Genomic DNA, 20,266 nt, shown 5'->3' on the forward strand with positions numbered 1-20,266 from the left:
TTTAAACAGAACTTGGAATATTTAAATTTATTGTGGGTTTAATTTTTAAATAAATAAACTATACTCAAAAAATCATGTCCCCAGTTTTCATGTCACTACCGAAACACAAGAGTTTTAGTCCATTGGCTGAGCCTGTGTTTTAGCCACAACCCTGCATTTTTTACCATGCAGTGACACTGCATCCCCGTCCCTCATGGTTGAATGGTAAGTAGCTAAATCCCATAGTTTTTATATAAATGTGTTCCAAAGTCTGAAAATCGACGTGTAACCTTAAGAATTGTCACTACCAAAACCCACGTTTTCTACAATTAAGTAAACCTTTTGGGGTTTCATGCTAAATCTTATGTTTGTATGTGTGTACAACTCTTCAAAGATTTGTCTGAAAATCGACGTGTAACCTGAAGAATTGTCACTACCGAAACCCACGTTTTCTTCAATTAAGTAAACCTTTTGGGGTTTCATGCAAAATCTTAAGTTTGTATGTGTGTACAACTCTTCAAAGCCGTGTGCTTGCTAGAAATCTTTATTTATGCTTAAAGTTGTCTAGAATTGTCACTACCGAAACAGTCACTACCGAAACATATGGTAGTGACCTGATGATTTTGGTAGTGACAAAATGAAATGGTAAGTAGTTCAATCCCATCATTTTTAAATAAATGTGTTGTGTGGACTAAAGGGCGGCCCAGAGCACCTTTTGGAAAATTTTGGGAGAGAAATGAACATCCATCCAACAGTGCAGTCACTACCGAAACAGTGCATCTACCGAAACACTGGATGTTTTGTAAAAAAATGTAGTATATTGAGTAATCAACTAAAATGTTATGATACTGATTGGATTAATGTATGTTCAATTTCATCAATCAACAACTCTGGAATCAATATGATCAGTATTTTGCATTTTACAAAGAAATATTGCACTTAGATTTGGATGAATTGTATAAATTGAACTTGAAAATTTGGTAAAAATTTCATTTTTATGGATTTCATTGTGAAAACCTTCAAGAAATATTTGTAAAAATACTCTTCAGATAAGGGAAGGAAACACAATCTGAACAGGTCAACAATAATACTTTTTTTACTATAGTAAATGTAATGTTTCGGTAGTGACAATTTTTGGAAGAGGAAAAACATTCCAACACATTCTGAAAATACAATATAAAAATGGACTGTTCTTTTACTAGATATGTGTACTTTAGATATGGTACAATATACATACGGACAAAGTTTTGGGAATAAAACATAAAAAAAATCAAACTATTTCCGACCTGACTTTGCACCAATTCGGTAGAATGGCCCATATTAATATATATTAAACCTACAATTACAATCTAAAATTGTAATTACAATAAGTTATACTGGTCATGTTTTACTTTATATCATGGTATCTTACTAAAATGCAATCAAGGTAGAAACATCTCTTTCTCAGGTCTCCCATCAAGACTGTAGTAAAAGTGAGAACTTCTTCTAGCGTCACTGTCTGTTGAATGAAAGAATACACACATTCATTTGATGTCGTTGTCTTATACAATATATACTTTTGTTGTCAAACACAGAGAATGTTTTTAGACTTTAAAATGTAATTATAAAAGCACAATTGAAATATATTGTTTGGCATCTTGATTGTCTGTTTCGGGCTTTTAAACACATTTATTTTTGTATATACAGTACTGTGCAAAAGTTTTAGGCAGGTGTGAAAAAATGCAGTAAACTAAGAATGCTTTCAAAAATGGAAGTGTTAACAGTTTATTTTCCTCAATTCTTCATAAATTACCAAAATGCAGTGAAGGAACAGAAGAAAATTCTAAATGAAATCAATATTTGGTGTGACCACCCTTTGCCTTCAAAATAGCATAAATTCTTCCAGATACACTTGCGCACAGTTTTTGAAGGAACTCGGCTGGTAAATTGTTCCAAACATCTTGGAGAACTAACCACAGATCTTCTGTGGATGTAGGCTTCCTAAAATTCTTCTGTCTCTTCATGTAAACCTAGACAGACTCGATGATGTAGAGATCAGGGCTCTGTGGGGGTCATACCATCACTTGCAGGACTTTCTGTTCTTCTTTAAGCTGAAGATAGTTGTTAATGACATTGGCTGTATGTTTGGGGTTATGTTCCTGCTGCAGAATACATTTGGTGCCAATCATACGCCTCCCTGATGGTATTGCATGATGGATTAGTATCTGCCTGTATTTCTCAGCATTGAGGACACCATTCATCCTGACCAAATCTCCAACTCCACTTGCAGAAATGCAGCCCCAAACTGGAAAGGAACCTCTACCATGCTTCACTGTTGCATGCAGACTCTCATTATTGTACCTCTCTCAAGCCCTTCGGCGAACAAACTGCCTTCTTCTACAGCCAAATATTCCTAATTTTGACTCATCAGTCCAGAGCACCTTCTGCCATGTTTCTGCACCCCAGTTTCTATGTTTTCGTGCTTAGTTCAGTCACTTGGCCTTGTTTCCTTGTCGGGGTAGAGCTTTTTGGCTGCAACTCTTCCATGAAGACCACTTCTGGCCAGACTTCCCCGGACAGTAAATGACTGTACCTGGGTACCACTGGTTTCTGCCAGTTCTGAGCTGATGCCACTGCTTGAAATCTTCCGATTTCGAAGGTAAATAAGCTTGATGTGTTTTTCATCAGCTGCATCAAGTTTCCTTGGCTGACCACTGCGTCTACGATCCTCAACGTCTTCTTCAAAAGAGCTTGAACTGCACATTTTGAAACCCCTGTCTGCTTTGAAATATTTGTCTGGGAGAGACCCTGCTGATGCAGTATAACTACGTTGTGTCTTGTTGCTGTGCTCAGTCTTACCATGTAAATGGATACAAAATAAACATTTATTGTTTACATTTTTCAAAGCATTCTTAGTTCATAGCATTTTTTCACACCTGCCTAAAACTTTTGCACATTACTGTATATATGTAAGTTTTCTGTATCTAAAATATGAAAATAAATGTAGAAAGACTTGACACAAAGAATCAAGACATTGGTGCCATTTCAGAGTGCCATCATTTGGTAAATCTGAAAACATTTTATTTAGGACAACAAATATCACACTTAGGATGAATTACTGCTGCATACCTTATCAGGGCTTGGATTTGAACAGGTCTGGACCATCACCTCCAGTTCATCAAGAAGGTTGCTTATCTTTTTCTTTTGCATGTTGCTGTTTGTTACCTGTGATTGAAACATTTGTCTTTATAGAAATTAATGATTATATTTAGTCCCTATAATATTGGTGCAGAGAATAGAGTATATTGTGAATACCTCTGTTTTAATCTGAACCTGTGAGTTGGTTAGTATCCCCTGGATTTTCTCCAGAAACTTGAGATCCACAGTCAAAAAGTGGAATTTCTCCTCAAATCTCGAAATAACATCTTTGGCCTGCAAACATACATTACGGTTGACAACTGGATCAATGAAATGCTTCATCAATGCTTTAATAACTGTGCAGGACCAGGCCACTGCCCATCAAAATGAAACATGCACATGACCAAACATAATTCAATATACAAAACTCTCACCACAATTATCTGATCAAACTTTGAGTTTAAACACAATACAATACATGGGGCATTGCTATACCCTTTCATAAAATGGTCAATGGTAATAATAAAGTAAATAATAATAATAGCAGAACATGTGATTCTGACTAAAGCATGTGTGCTGATTCAGAATTTGTCCAACAGGTCAGGATTTTTTGTTGTACACATGAATAAGGCAACTAGGAAATTGCTTGGGGTACAGTGGCGTGGCATAGTATAGGAAAATGTTTTGGAATGACCATGTCTAGAGACCGTCACAGTCTAATGACACTACTCCAATGGTCAGGGAAGAAGTTGAATCCAAGGGAAGCAGTTTTACCTGCGCAACACAAATTGCACTCTGTGCAATTGGTACCAATTTACTTGCATGTTTCAAACCTCTTGTGCTTTTCATTTCTGATATTTAACTCAAGGTATGTCCAGTGCTGTCACCAGCGATTTTTTTTCTGTAGGTGCTATGGGGGAGCTCTGCGTTTTACTGAGGGTGTTATGAAATGAGGGTGACGTGTCACATGCTTGCTCTCAAAAGCGTCTTTGGGGTCCATGAAAAGCTCTATACAAATCAAATGTATTATTAGTGTGCTTGCCCGAAGGGAAGCACAGTATTGTTATCGTCAAGTTTTCTTTATTAGTGTGCTTGCCCGAAGGGAAGCACAGTATTGTTATCGTCAAGTTTTCTTTATTCCGTACGTTTTTCTTGCAGCTAACTCCTCCTCGCCCGATTGAGCTAGAGACGCCATTCAAACACCAAAACGTCCGGCCCGATCCGGTGCAAGCTGCTATGACTTTTCGTGGCGGTACCCCATGCCACTCCTTTTTTATCCCTCTTTTTCATCCCCTTTTTTCTCCATAGACTTGCATGGCAGAGGTCTCTGCCATTATGACGTCATAATAGGGTCATTAAACTGGCTTGCAGCTGTGCTTCTCACTGACACCTCCGCCAAATCGGAAGAACCGCATTTTCTCTGTCCCTCTCAATTCAACTTTGAAAAAGAATAAGAGGAACCGTATTTCTCTGTCCCTCTCAATTCAACTTTGAGAAAGAATAAGAGTAACTACAGTTTCTAACCTAGCTACCGTATTTCCACTTCGTTAAGGTGAGTTGAATGGCAGCATTTTCAGTGTACTGACTGAAATTTTAATGGTAGCAGCTAACATATAAATTAACGTTACGTTAACGTTGGAGACGCCATTTTCCTTAATTCAAGTTGTGAAGTAAACCTTTGAAGTAATTCATGAATTTAGTTGTGTGGATATAGTGAGCTAAAGCTTGTATTCCCACTACGGTAACGTTAGCTATCCTAGCTGTGTTAAGCAGCTGTAACATCTGAGTACGGGTCTAATGGCTAACTAACACTACGTAACGGGAGTATCCACTGGCAGTTTCAGCTAGCCGTAACGGGGGATCATTTTCCTTAATTCAAGTTGTTAAGTAAACCTGTGAAGTAATTCATGAATTTAGTTGTGTGGATATAGTGCGCTAATGCTTGTATTCCTACTACGGTAACGTGAGCTATCCTAGCTGTGCGGGGCTATGCAAAAGTTGCTTATACTGAAAGAATGGTTAACTTGTGGCCGATAGCGTGAGTTAACATTAACCCGTGTCCTGGGAGTAATGATTCATGAGAGACCTTGAATCATTAGGTTAACTGAAAAACGTTTGAAGATGTACCTGGACACATCGTAGCTGTTGTAGTGTGCTCAGTTTTCGAAAACTAGACTGAAACTAAGAAGGATAACTATGACTAAATGTGACTAAAACTAATATGCACTGAATCTAAAATAGCTGCTGAATCTAAAATAGCTGCCAAAATGAACACTGAAATGTATTAATTTTGGCAGCTATTTTAGATTCAGTCTTAAGACAAAAATGCATATTAGTTTTAGTCACATTTAGTCATAGTTATCCTTCTTAGTTTCAGAAGAGGTTTTTCATGGTTGCTAGCTCTAATCAGATGTACTATAGGCTTATAAGAGAAGACTAACTTTTTATGCCAACGAACACCAATAACTACAACTAATTTGACAGACTATAAACCAATGTGATACACGTGCTCTCTATCTATACAGTAAAAGTGTTGCTTACGTTAGATACTAGACCTACAGTCTAACTCTTAGTGCATTAAGTCTAACAAGCTATATCTTACAATACACTTTAAGTAAAGCTGACTATGTAACCGCATTCATTCCAATATTGTTGCAGAGATGTTTCCTTTTACCAAGATAACAATTTCAATAATTCACTTAGCTCAGTAAGTCAGTATAACGAAACTCTGGAACTATTATGACTATGACCACAGAAAACACAGTACTATACAGATTTTGTTCTCAGATATCAGTCTGTGAGGCCCCTCAACAACATATGCGCACTCGGCCACTGCACTGCAGAGCAAGCACACTCTCGCAGTTCGTTCACGAACGCATTCTAGTTTATTAGTGTGCTTGCCCGAAGGGAAGCACAGTATTGTTATCGTCAAGTTTTCTTTATTCCGTACGTTTTTCTTGCAGCTAACTCCTCCTCGCCCGATTGAGCTAGAGACGCCATTCAAACACCAAAACGTCCGGCCCGATCCGGTGCAAGCTGCTATGACTTTTCGTGGCGGTACCCCATGCCACTCCTTTTTTATCCCTCTTTTTCATCCCCTTTTTTCTCCATAGACTTGCATGGCAGAGCTCCCTGCCATTATGACATCATAATAGGGTCATTAAACTGGCTTGCAGCTGTGCTTCTCACTGACACCTCCGCTCGCCAAATCCAAGGAACCGCATTTTCTCTGTCCCTCTCAATTCAACTTTGAAAAAGAATAAGAGGAACCGTATTTCTCTGTCCCTCTCAATTCAACTTTGAGAAAGAATAAGAGTAACTACAGTTTCTAACCTAGCTACCGTATTTCCACTTCGTTAAGGTGAGTTGAATGGCAGCATTTTCAGTGTACTGACTGAAATTTTAATGGAAACTGATAGTTAGCCGTAGCAGCTAACATATAAATTAACGTTACGTTAACGTTGGAGACGACATTTTCCGTAATTCAAGTTGTGAAGTAAACCTTTGAAGTAATTCATGAATTTAGTTGTGTGGATATAGTGACCTAAGGCTTGTATTCCCACTACGGTAACGTTAGCTGTGTTAAGCAGAGCTATCCTAGCTGTGTTAAGCAGCTGTAACATCTGAGTACGGGGCTAAAGGCTAACTAACACTACGTAACGGGAGTATCCACTGGCAGTTTCAGCTAGCCGTAACGGGGGATCATTTTTCTTAATTCAAGTTGTTAAGTAAACCTGTGAAGTAATTCATGAATTTAGTTGTGTGGTCAAGTGAGCTAAGGCTTGTATTCCTACTACGGTAACGTGAGCTATCCTAGCTGTGCGGGGCTATGCAAAGGTTGCTTATACTGAAAGAATGGTTAACTTGTTGTGGCCGATAGTGTGAGTTAACATTAACCCGTGTCCTGGGAGTAATGATTCATGAGAGACCTTGAATCATTAGGTTAACTGAAAAACGTTTGAGGATGTAGCTGTTGTAGTGTGCTCAGTTTTCGAAAACTAGACTGAAACTAAGAAGGATAACTATGACTAAATGTGACTAAAACTAATATGCACTGAATCTAAAATAGCTGCTGAATCTAAAATAGCTGCCAAAATGTTCACTGAGATGTATTAATTTTGGCAGCTATTTTCGATTCAGTCTTAAGACAAAAATGCATATTAGTTTTAGTCACATTTAGTCATAGTTATCCTTCTTAGTTTCAGAAGAGGTTTTTCATGGTTGCTAGCTCTAATCAGATGTACTATAGGCTTATAAGAGAAGACTAACTTTTTATGCCAACGAACACCAATAACTAGAACTAATTTGACAGACTATAAACCAATGTGATACACGTGCTCTCTAGCTATACAGTAAAAGTGTTGCTTACGTTTGATACTAGACCTACAGTCTAACTCTAACTGCATTAAGTCTAACATATAGGCCTATCTTACAATAAACTTTAAGTAAAGCTGGCTATGTAACCGCATTCATTCCAATATTGTTGCAGAGATGTTTCCTTTTACCAAGATAGCAATTTCAACAATTCACTTAGCTCAGTAAGTCAGTATAACGAAACTCTGAGATACCCTCATATGTCTAAACGTCAGTGGAGCCAAAATATAATGGTTGAGCTTGGTTGCTTGCTAAAATATATTGGGAGAAGGCCCCACTACACTGATTGAGTAGATGTAAATACATGTTAATTCATAGGCACTTGTTCTCTCTGTCACAGAGCAAGCACACTCTCGCAGTTCGTTCACGAAACGCATTCTAGTTTATTCCGTACGTTTTTCTTGCAGCTAACTACTCCTCGCCCGATTGAGCTAGAGACGCCATTCAAACACCAAAACGTCCGGCCCGATCCGGTGCAAGCTGCTATGACTTTTCGTGGCGGTACCCCATGCCACTCCTTTTTTATCCCTCTTTTTCATCCCCTTTTTTCTCCATAGACTTGCATGGCAGAGGTCTCTGCCATTATGACATCATAATAGGGTCATTAAACTGGCTTGCAGCTGTGCTTCTCACTGACACCTCCGCCAAATCTAAGGAACCGCATTTTCTCTGTCCCTCTCAATTCAACTTTGAAAAAGAATAAGAGGAACCGTATTTCTCTGTCCCTCTCAATTCAACTTTGAGAAAGAATAAGAGTAACTACAGTTTCTAACCTAGCTACCGTATTTCCACTTCGTTAAGGTGAGTTGAATGGCAGCATTTTCAGTGTACTGACTGAAATTTTAATGGAAACTGATAGTTAGCCGTAGCAGCTAACATATAAATTAACGTTACGTTAACGTTGGAGACGCCATTTTCCTTAATTCAAGTTGTGAAGTAAACCTTTGAAGTAATTCATGAATTTAGTTGTGTGGATATAGTCAGCTAAGGCTTGTATTCCCACTACGGTAACGTTAGCTGTGTTAAGCAGAGCTATCCTAGCTGTGTTAAGCAGCTGTAACATCTGAGTACGGGGCTAAAGGCTAACTAACACTACGTAACGGGAGTATCCACTGGCAGTTTCAGCTAGCCGTAACGGGGGATCATTTTCCTTAATTCAAGTTGTTAAGTAAACCTGTGAAGTAATTCATGAATTTAGTTGTGTGTATATAGTGAGCTAAGGCTTGTATTCCTACTACGGTAACGTGAGCTATCCTAGCTGTGCGGGGCTATGCAAAAGTTGCTTATACTGAAAGAATGGTTAACTTGTTGCGGCCGATAGCGTGAGTTAACATTAACCCGTGTCCTGGGAGTAATGATTCATGAGAGACCTTGAATCATTAGGTTAACTGAAAAACGTTTGAGGATGTAGCTGTTGTAGTGTGCTCAGTTTTCGAAAACTAGACTGAAACTAAGAAGGATAACTATGACTAAATGTGACTAAAACTAATATGCACTGAATCTAAAATAGCTGCTGAATCTAAAATAGCTGCCAAAATGAACACTGAGATGTATTAATTTTGGCAGCTATTTTAGATTCAGTCTTAAGACAAAAATGCATATTAGTTTTAGTCACATTTAGTCATAGTTATCCTTCTTAGTTTCAGAAGAGGTTTTTCATGGTTGCTAGCTCTAATCAGATGTACTATAGGCTTATAAGAGAAGACTAACTTTTTATGCCAACGAACACCAATAACTAGAACTAATTTGACAGACTATAAACCAATGTGATACACGTGCTCTCTAGCTGTACAGTAAAAGTGTTGCTTACGTTTGATACTAGACCTACAGTCTAACTCTAACTGCATTAAGTCTAACATATAGGCCTATCTTACAATAAACTTTAAGTAAAGCTGGCTATGTAACCGCATTCATTCCAATATTGTTGCAGAGATGTTTCCTTTTACCAAGATAGCAATTTCAACAATTCACTTAGCTCAGTAAGTCAGTATAACGAAACTCTGAGATACCCTCATATGTCTAAACGTCAGTGGAGCCAAAATATAATGGTTGAGCTTGGTTGCTTGCTAAAATATATTGGAAGAAGGCCCCACTACACTGATTGAGTAGATGTAAATACATGTTAATTCATAGGCACTTGTTCTCTCTGTCACAGAGCAAGCACACTCTCGCAGTTCGTTCACGAAACGCATTCTAGTTATCATTAGGCTCCTTCCGACGGACGCGCACATAGCAGAGTTAATTTGCGACGGTCACTAACTAGATTCCGCAATCCCAAATATTCCACTTACTTCAATGGAATTTAAAATTGGGCACCAGGTAACCATCAGGTCACCACTACCGTGTCAGACAGAGTGAAATTAAACTAAACACAAATTGTTCATTTAATTTGAAACTAAAGAGGGCAAATTAGAAAAGCAAATATAATTAACTAAATGCGTTCAAAAAGTATGTATTATTTCAGTTCACAATCATCAATAATCACATAGAACCTTAGTTGGACTCAAAACATGCAAGGTGGATATTTCTGGAGTATTGGTCTTCTCGGACCAACCTGGGTGTTCATGCTTATGCCATCAATGCTGCTAGCACCATCTTTAGCACCCTAAGTAGCGGTGGAGGGTTGACCTCCTTGACCACAATGTTCCTCTTCTTCAGAATTCACATCAAATACCCCTGGCATTTCTTCTTCTTCTACGTTACTCTTGTTTCTCAATGATTCTTCCAAACTTGGACATTTAGGTAGCAAAAACCGATGCATTGTTCATGTTAACTTGAAACTACCACGCACTAGCTCGCTTTCTCCCTCTACCGTCCGGGAATGTCAACGAACAGAGATGCTTTGTCCCCTGATAAAGTAAACACTGGTCTGACTGGTCTGTCTTAGTAAGTGGCTGAATGTAAACAGGACTAAGTTAAATGTTTTCTATGGCGTGAAAAACATTTCTAGCAGAGCAAAATCTTTCCTCATTCTTTTTTCATATTTGCATTGACTACTGTGGACCTTTTTAACCACATTTTTGGTTGTTAAAATCGGTCAAATAGCTTTTAAGTTCTTTGCTTCCCATAAATGGAACACTGTTCAAGAGGACTTGAAACTAACCAAGTATGTGTCTGTCAACCTATTTAAGAGCCTTTTAGATGCTAAGGATGTGCCTCAGTGCTGTTGTTTTAAATGATTATTTGAGTTTATTTTTTTTTAAATAAAATTGAATAAAATTGAATGATTTATATTACTGCATATAAGAAATTGCCTTCTAAACCTATATATAATTGTAATGGCCTTGATTGTTTTTTAATTCAATTGGCACGACTGTTAGGTCTAGTGTAATCTTGGGACATGCCAAGGACAGGACATGATTACCTGTGTTTGTCAACCATCTGTGGCCGCCCTATTGTAATATTATCACATTCGGGACAGATGAACTCAAGACAAAGCCTCACAAAACGAGGTCATATCCTGTTCCATCTTTGGTCAACTGATATGAAACTTGCTGCGAGTGATTGCAGCCCTGCCCTTAACATAATGACAATTGCCATGGCGACAGTGCCTTACTGAACTGCTTGGCCCCCTCATCGCTGTTTGCAGCTATATTTCGTACAGTGATTCAAGTTATCAAGTACACTCAGTTCCAATATCCTTAAACAAAGCAAAACATTCCATTACCTGTTCTAGACATTTGTATTCGGTATTTTCCATGTCCAAGAACACGGCCTCTTCAGTAGAGTCAATGCGCTTAGCGATCTTCTCTAAACGTTTTTGATAGGGCTCAATTTCTTTGGGTGCGAAGTTTCCTCCCTCAGAAAACAATCTGGAACCGTATGGAAAAAGATTTAGCACACCACAGTATGCCAGTTTGGGGGCTAAAAAGGACAAAAATTACTGACCTGATAGATTTCAAAAACTTTGCATTTGCTCCTCTGAGGTCCTCTGATTTCTGTTCAATTTTTTCTCTGAATTGTCTCTGTGATTCCTGGATGGCACTGGTGTGCTTCTCTAGGTCGAACTGTAGTGTACCAGAGAGTTTAACCAAGCTGTAGGAATTAAGAAAGAAAAGGTCAACTGTTTTGAACCCTGACATCAAAATTGTATCTAAAATTAGAAAACCAGTCAGCAAGGGTTTGGCTGCACCAAAGGAGGCAGAAATAGTAATTCCATCTTTGGCCAGCGCTGTATTTTGTATGGTTGACATCCTTACACATCAGATTTAGTCGCTAAGTTGAACATATCCTCCATGCCATAGATAAGCACCCGAAAGTCTGAAGTGAGCATGTTATGTTGGGCCTGAAGATCTTGGAATTCACTGCGGTAATTGGCCAGGGACTGGAGCACAGCTTTACAGTGTTTGTCTACATGATTTCTATGAAACACCAGCTCAGCTATGTAGAAATAAAAAAGAAGAAGAAGACTGTAAACCTGAAACAAGCATCAACTCTCTAAATATTTTAGTACTACTAAATGCTCCACCTGCACGGACGTAGTAGATATCCATTTCTATCCTCCTTGCCCGTGGTTGGTGCAGATGCAAGCGCAAAGCATGTTCAGCTTCCCGCTCCACCTTCTTAGCTGAGGTAATGTCAACAGAGTTCATCAAAACTGAATTGTACCATTCTTCAAGGTGATTAAAAAAGGCCAGGCGTACACTATATAAAAGTGAGAACAAAAGAAGTTGTTAAACTTTTTTAGTTTTGTGAAAGTGTTCAAAAGGATTTCTATTTCTCTGTTTTCTCTTATGCCTATGTCCTTACTCTCCAAGGAGCTCAATGAAAAGGCCAGTGGGATACTTCACCAGCTCAACTTCTGGAATATCAGGTTCCTGATCATCCTCCGCAGAAAGATCCACAAACTTCACAGCATTATAACAATTTCCCTTGGCACTGGTGAAGGAGTCCCGACTATGAGAGTCACAAAACACCTCATGGCAGTCAACATCCTCCTACCACACAAAGAAAACAAAACCACACTGGTTACTAGAACTTATAGGAGATATGTGCTTTTACTCTGAATATACTGTATAGTACGCTGTGTTGAGTAAGACGAAAATAAACATGAAAAAAGAGAAGTTGTTTCCTATGGTATACACACATACCTCAGGAGAAGGCACGTGATTTGGACTGCCAGACCCCCCAAGGCTATTATAGTGTTTCCTGCCCTGGACCTGAATTGGCTTCCTTCTCTTTATGATGACTTTGCCACTGACATCTAGGACAAGCAAACTCAATTTCAAACAATAATTGTAGAAATTCTTGACACTTTCATTAAAAAACAAATTTTCAATTCAGGACACTTACCCATTTGCAGAGAAGGATAAAGGGTTTTAAATTCTTCAGACACCTGCAATATGCAGATAATAATTTTCAATGCACAAGGTGAGTGTGGTTCTGTTTCTTGACACTTGAAGGTCATGCAGGTCCACTCCTCCCAGGTTATGGTAGTAAAGGAAGATACTCATGGGCTGATTAATTATTTCGTAGCCACTCCTCTTTGTGTCACTTTATTACAGATATAAAATGTATTCAGTACCTGACAATGAACCTGTTTGACACCGAAGAATCTGCTGATAGCCATGCTATAGATTTGCAATTCCTCTAGGACCAAGGAAGGATAAATCTCCACTGTATCAATTTCTTCTTTATGAAGAGTCATATACCTACAGTAGAGACGTAGAAGTAAGCACAGAAGAAGTACATAGGCCTCTCTGAACTTGACAATTAGGATGCTTTGACTTACCCTTGTTTAAGATCTCCCAAAATGCCATAAATTCTATCCAGGGTGCTTTTCAAGACATCCTCCGAACTTTCCTGTCTGAGTTTGTCCATCAACATGTCTAGCTGAGTGTCTTTTTTCTAGAAATGGAAATTATTTAATAATATATCATTATTATTTTCATACAATATCCTTATAGTCCTTTGAACAACTGTGAGGATTTACTCATGGTTTTGTCAAATAAGATAAACCTAAGTTTAGAGTAAGAGCCTTAATCCCGTGTCCTCCTTCACCAGAGGAAGTTTCTGGCTCCTGTTGTATATGATGTAGAGAACTAAACCCTATTAACCCTGTCTTTCCAAATCTGTGGGAGTACACTAGGTCCCTCTTCCATTTTGATAAAGAATTACAACTACTATTGCAGAAGTATTTTTATATTATGCTATTACAGCGGTAAGACAGTTGACAGTACAGTACAGCAATTACTTTTTAGTTGGATGCCAGCAAAAGAGAGAGAAAGCAGGTGAAAATAGACAGAGCAACTGTTGGCCACTTATACCCCTATCAGACCTGCATATTCTTTCTAGTAGGACCTAGTTTCTTATACGACCAGTTGCAGGCTAGCTAAAGTTTCAATCTATCAGAAACAAGAAATTCACTTGAGGCAACATTCACCCAAAACAGATCAGTAAACAAGAAATTCACTTGAGGCAACATTCACCCAAAACAGATCAGTAAACAATGATCAAGTCACAAGTCATGGCCATAATCAAATGAACAGTGATAGGAACATGCCCTTGTGTGTCCACACTTAGAGGGATAGGGTCACAGTGTTCACAGAGGGTCTCACTGTAGACTTAGACGTACCGTTTCATTTTGTAATACAAAGTACATCCAAGAGTGAAGATAATTTTAAACCTGTACAAACAGTATTTCTTCAAGTGCCAATGTATTCTTAAACACTAACAACGCTTTCTTGCTATTATAAGGCTATTATTTTTGACGTCAGTCAATGCCAGTATATGTAAGCACTTGATTGATCTTAACCACTACGGGTAGGAAGTCCGAGAACTGACTCTTGGTCAGCAAACCAACCATGATCTGTTAAAAATATTAAATATTAATATGTTTATATATTCATCATGTCAACATGGGAACAATACTGTATAATAATACATATAATAATAATAATGTATTAATTGGCTAAATGTTAATGATGATGCTCTTTAAGTCTACACTTCACACTACCTTAGTAAAATCTCATCTTTTCCTTTAATTGACCACTCCCTGATATGTCTGTGATGGATCATAGAGGCTTTCTTACCAAGTGTTCCTGCTTGTAAATCTGAAGCAGCTCTTCCACCTGGCCCTGCAGCTGCTGTTCTGTTCGTTTGAGCCCCACAGTATGCACCTCCCAAAGATGAGATGCTGAGCGCATGAACTTGAAAAGCAGCTTACTCAGGCTAGCAGCCCGCTTGGCCAAATATTCAAAAGCTCTCTATAGAAATACAGATGGATGGAGATGCAGACAATAAGAATTTAAACTGAGTTAAACTTCTACTTAATAACAATATAACTAGACTTATCAACATTAAGAATGAAATGTACACTACTTTAAAACTCATTTAACAAATGGCCACCTCAAGGTATTGTTACATCCTATGCTACATCCCTTGACATCTGTTTTTCCTCTCTCACTCTATGTTTGCCTTGTGTTCATTGTTTGCCCCTCCCATTCTCTCGCTGTCCTTGTCTGTTCTCTCCCTTGTTTCCTGCTAGTTTCCCTGTCCCATTTGATGACAATTGACAGGGTGGCAGCACCCACCTGCAGCAGACTACCCCTCCCTTAACTCAGCAGACCGGGTTATCTTCTACAGATGATTCTCAAGCTGTGTTCCAAGCCACAGTCAGTGCCGTGTTTTGCCCTTGATGTGAAGTGACGTTCGGAAGGCTGTCTTTACTACAACCTTCAAGAATTCCATTTCACCCTCCTCTGAAATATCTATCGCTCAACTACTAGAAAAAAATAATTTGTAATATTGATAATAATAGCTCTGTGTCTGCCCAAGACGATTACTACATTAACAGTGGAATAAGTGGACATGTATCAAATTAACAATGTTAGGGTTAGGGTTAGGGTTACGGCTCTGTGTCTGCCCAGGACATTTACTTCAACAACATTAACCAGTGGAATAAGTGAAAATAACCAACACAGCAAACTATGAAGAAGTTATGAAGAAATACTAGCTAGCCGACCAGAACCTGTTTCAATCCTTTAATAATTCAATTTTTATAGCGCTCTTATTTTATGTTTTTGGTTATTTTGCAGATGTCTTTTTATGCAAAGTCCATCCAAGAGTGAAAATAATTTTAAACATACACAAACAGCATTTCTTCAAGTGCCAATGTATTCTTAAACACTAAAACCCATGGGCTTTCTTGCAGACAAGACAGTTTTTTCGCAACTCTGTCTATAGATGTTGGCTAAACTAATTGTCTTCGAAATCCTTTCATTAACTGATCACCACTACTCTGACTATAACCATTAGCGGACAGTTGGTTGAACTTACATCCAAGACTTCCAGATGCTCCTCTACTTGTTTCTGGCATTTTCCAACCAAAGACAGTAGTTTAGTATCAACAACATCCTGAATTTCTTCCACAGGCAACCCAAAGGTGTGCACTTCATCCTGTTCATGTTCAGCAACAAAAGCTTTTATTAATTAAACAAATTAACCACAGTTTTTTTTTATAATTGTGCACTGACCTCAAGTGCTTTACAGTAAATGAACAGCCAGGTCTGCAATTAAGTAAGTAGTTATTGGTTCTGAAAATCAAATACCAAAAAATGACAGCCACTCTCTCAAGTACCTCCACCAACCACCTCCACAACCTTGGTCAGGACACACCTGACAGGAAGATTTTTGTCTTGATTGGTGAGAATAGGGCTTGTAAAGGGCTTAAAGAGTAACATTTAAGCACTTGCAAGGTACTTAAACCTTTCATTTACTATAAATGCTATTGCAAAAATAACAGAATTAATTTATGCCCACAGCTATCAAACATATAGTGCCACTTGCTTGCTGTATGTCAGGAATGTTCTACCTGGCTAATATGGTAACCTTATCTATGTGTTCACTATGAATAAACACAAGAAGAGAATGTGTGGCACAATTCTAATGCTTTTCTAAATTGAGCAAGCGTATGTAGGGCATGTTGGGCATGCTCAGAGAAGAGGCATCAAGTTAGGGAGAAAGACGTTGTCCGAGATAGTCTACATTGGCAATTGAGTACACACAAATAGATATTTGTGCACAAATCAAACTTTTCTTTGCAGGAGAATAAATCCCATTCACATTTCCATGATCTTTGGCATAGATCTTGCCAAGAGAAAGCAACCAAAACCAGGATGGTTGGTTTTAGGTTACAGGTTAGGGTGTTGGTATGGTAGTTGAGGTTGCTGCTATGGTAGTTGCAAGCACTATAATTCAACTGCATTCCTATATTTAAAAACTTTCAAAAATGTTTCCAATCGTACACCAAATGATAAAGGTAATTAATGTTCTGAGATACTTTTGTCTTGCATGTCGTAACTGCATGAATGTCTTGACTGCATAAATGGTGTCAATAAAAAATCGATCACAAAAAAATGTTTTTTTTTCCAATCTTTACAAATCCTGTAATAATGTGAAGAAATAAGAATTGTGCCAAATATTAAAAAGAAGGTTTGCAATTGAATTTGCTGACCCACATCTTCAACCAGACCAAAAATGGAAAAAACACTTTTACCTTGAAGCGCTCCACCTTATCTAGGCAGTTCTGCCAGATGTGCTCATAGTAGCATTGCAATTTTTTCATCGTGTCAATATGCACGCAATCTGTGGAAGAACACAGTTATCAGGCAAGACGTTTTTAAAACTATTTCACAATATTTAGAAGATATGGTAATGGGGGTAAGGTTCAAACCAATTTTGTCATTGACTGCAGATAAATTGGAATACCACGCTGTAATCAAGGACTGGGAACAATTTGGTGGTGTCATCGTTCTGCAAAACCCAACAATGCAAGATTTTTTAGTATGACAATGTATAGTTGAGCACATCCCATTTTTAGAAGGTCAGGTACTGAATAATATACTCTTACTTGATTGCCTGTAGGACAGTGATCCTCTCCTTATTGTACTGTGCTTGTGACATCTGCAAAGTTTCCAATGTGTCCCGGATGTCCTTAGAGTCGTTTAAGTCTGGACCGTTGATGAAATCTCTGAATAGAACACATATGTATTGACAACATTGTAAACATCCATACTATTATCGTAAAACATCAATATTCAAATTGTAAGCGCAATTGTTTTCGCGAAAACATGGGACCTGAACACACACAACTCCTGCTGCACACAGAAGTGCGTTGGCGCTCTCGAGGGAGAATACTCAAACGGCTGTGGGAATTACGATCTGAAGTACACACCTTTATGATTGAGCACAGATCACCGCATGCCACACAGTTGCAAATATGTGCTATCTGGCAGATATATTCAGCAAACTGAACGAACTGAATATATCTGCAGGGAAAGGACACCAGCATTTTAAAACTGTATGACAAGGTGGGAGGCTTCCTGAAGAAAGCAGAGCTGTGGAGAAGAGCCTCTGCACAGGGGAATATTACCTGCTTTCCTCAGATGGATGATTTTCTCTCTAGTGAGGATGTGGACAGAGCTCCAGTCAAGTTGGACATCGTGGGACATTTGACGAATTTGGTTAAAACATTTAATTTTCAATTTCCTACTTTCCTGATATGGAGGATAAGTCTACACAGCTGGATTGGGTGAAAACCCCATTTCTCTTGTCCGAAGCATGTGGAAGTAAGCTACCTGTCACTAATCTGGAAACACTCCTGGAAGTGTCATCTGACCGTGGCCTCCAGATGAAGTTTGCCACATCCACACTCACACAGGAGCAACCTGACCTGGGAGAGAGTGCTTTGGAGCAGCTACCCTTTGCCTCCACATATTTATGTGAGGCCTCTTTCTCTGCAATGACTGTGATCAAAACAAAGCAGAGAAACAGACTGTGCAGAAGAGCTTGATCACAGCAGTTGTCTCCCTGTCACCAAGACTGACAAAGATTTTCAGTGAAGCACAAGCACAAGTTTCTTACTAAAATGTAATTGCAAACGCCCTCAGTTCAATGCAACAATGTTCAATCTTCAGTGTTGACAGTTTAATAAATCAGACAATGATGGCATAGCGCTGTGTATTACATATTTTTTTTCAATCAAAAATGCTTTGCGCTGGTTAGGGGGTACTTGGCTCAAAAAATATTTCACAGGGGGTACATCACTGAAAAAAGGTTGAGAACCACTGGCCTAGATGTAGTATTGCAGTACATACTAAAGTGACTGACAAATGAGCAAAAGAGAATCTCAATGAAAATGAAATGAATTCAATGGAATTAATTCTCAGATGATTTTATTAATTATATTAAGTTCAAGTCAAGTTACAGAAGCAAAATAGCAGCAGCCAGAAGTTCCATCAGGTTGCCAAGTGAATCATTTCTGCTGGTCAAGTCTCGTCAAAATTTCATTATTAGTTACCGGTATATAAAATTGCATGACTCTACTGACAATTAGGGAATGATTAAGCAGCAGCAGCATAGTAGTAGCGGGAAAGCACAATGGCAAAACTTCAGTCATTTTGGGTTATTTTACGGTCTTATTGTCCTATTGTATTAAGAATAGAACATCTATATAGTCATGATTCTACCAGGCATAGTGATAAATAAAAGCACTACACGAATACTGCAAATGGCAATAACCTCTTTTCTACTTTCTTCTAGTAGACCAATAATGTCCTGAATCTGATCTGAAAACCCAACTTCAGAGGGTTGAACAGCATGTACCTTAATACTGTTCATTTTACACAGAAAAAAGCAATTAAACTCAGAACCCACCCAAAAAGTGAAGAACTGTGAGACAAACTTACTTGAATCGGTTAACTGCAGCAAGGACCTTGATTCTTTTCCAGTCTTTCAGCTTGTCCTCCCATCTCAGACGATGGAGGGCCTCTTTCTGCAGGTCCTCCTCCATCAGGTTCAAGATGAGTTTGGCCACAGCCCTTCTGTTAGACAGCACAGCCTGGTTTATCATCTGACGGGTAAAGAGAAGGGTTAATTTGGCAGATAATCGTCTCTCTTCTCCCTTCTCCTCCAATCTTTCAACTTATCTACCAGGCCGGCCTCTGACAGATCAGTCCCTCCTTTTTGAGCTGGGTTCTGTTCAAGGTTTATTCCTGTTAAAGGGACATTTTCTTTCTCTTGCCACTGACGCATATGGGCTTGCTCCAGGGGGTTCAGGCTTTAGGCTCTGTAAAGTGCCTTGAAACAACGTCAACTGTTAAATGGCAATATACAGCTTAATAAAAACGAACTGAATTGCAAAGTCTACATACCATGGCTTCACTGTCCATTAGTCGATGAACATCAGAAGGCAAGACATAGCTGAATTTCTTCAGAATCTGTGTGTATTTTCTGAGCAATGTGGAAACCTGGACACAATAAACAAAGACTTTTACAATAGTAATATGGTAATAATTAAAACAGAGCTAATAGAAATTAGTTTGTTTAGGTTTCACCATACCACAGCTGTTCTTTCATAAATGTATTTTTCAAGGTTCTCATCTAGTTTCTGGATCCACTCCCTTCTGTTTGCTGACTCCTTGCTGACCAAGTCCCAGACCTTATGATGGTCCTGCAGAAATAGGATTAGGCCTAAGTTTATAACAAAGTGTATTTTCATGTTTTGTTTACTGTGAACAATCTCCCACATGACCTTGTCCCTATGAAATCCAATTCTTGGATTCTTGGAATTCATGTGAATAGAACTGCCACTAAGGGTGGGTTTTCACACTATCCTTCCTGCACAGTGATTGGCAAAGGTGCATACCACTACATTTTACTTATTTTAGATAAAAAATAAAAATAAAAAATGTATTCAGATTTCTTCAATTATTCAATGTCTCGGAGAATAATATGTATGCACCTCAGCCAACTTAAAAGGAATGCAGGCTACCGTCAGAACCTGTGCACATTTCAT

At 38.5% G+C, this 20,266-nt stretch overlaps 1 protein-coding gene across 1 annotated transcript in view; it reads right to left on the bottom strand.

Moving 5' to 3' along the window:
• Positions 1-20,266, bottom strand: part of ccdc180 (coiled-coil domain containing 180) — a gene marked incomplete at its 5' end in the record, with an annotated part of 46,723 nt that overhangs the window by 13,994 nt on the left and 12,463 nt on the right. Inside the window, 20 exons of the mRNA XM_080840021.1 lie at positions 1,391-1,477; positions 3,088-3,183; positions 3,274-3,390; positions 11,138-11,282; positions 11,359-11,505; positions 11,670-11,850; positions 11,939-12,114; positions 12,220-12,407; positions 12,561-12,673; positions 12,763-12,805; positions 12,995-13,121; positions 13,202-13,317; positions 14,502-14,675; positions 15,748-15,867; positions 16,967-17,055; positions 17,144-17,223; positions 17,321-17,440; positions 19,158-19,321; positions 19,623-19,718; positions 19,811-19,921. Coding sequence (XP_080696147.1) covers positions 1,391-1,477; positions 3,088-3,183; positions 3,274-3,390; positions 11,138-11,282; positions 11,359-11,505; positions 11,670-11,850; positions 11,939-12,114; positions 12,220-12,407; positions 12,561-12,673; positions 12,763-12,805; positions 12,995-13,121; positions 13,202-13,317; positions 14,502-14,675; positions 15,748-15,867; positions 16,967-17,055; positions 17,144-17,223; positions 17,321-17,440; positions 19,158-19,321; positions 19,623-19,718; positions 19,811-19,921 — 2,490 coding nt within the window. The remainder of the gene's footprint in view (positions 1-1,390; positions 1,478-3,087; positions 3,184-3,273; positions 3,391-11,137; positions 11,283-11,358; positions 11,506-11,669; positions 11,851-11,938; positions 12,115-12,219; positions 12,408-12,560; positions 12,674-12,762; positions 12,806-12,994; positions 13,122-13,201; positions 13,318-14,501; positions 14,676-15,747; positions 15,868-16,966; positions 17,056-17,143; positions 17,224-17,320; positions 17,441-19,157; positions 19,322-19,622; positions 19,719-19,810; positions 19,922-20,266) is intronic.

This window comes from Sprattus sprattus (assembly GCF_963457725.1).
Source record: "Sprattus sprattus genome assembly, chromosome: 5".
Taxonomy (NCBI): Eukaryota; Metazoa; Chordata; class Actinopteri; order Clupeiformes; family Clupeidae; genus Sprattus; species Sprattus sprattus.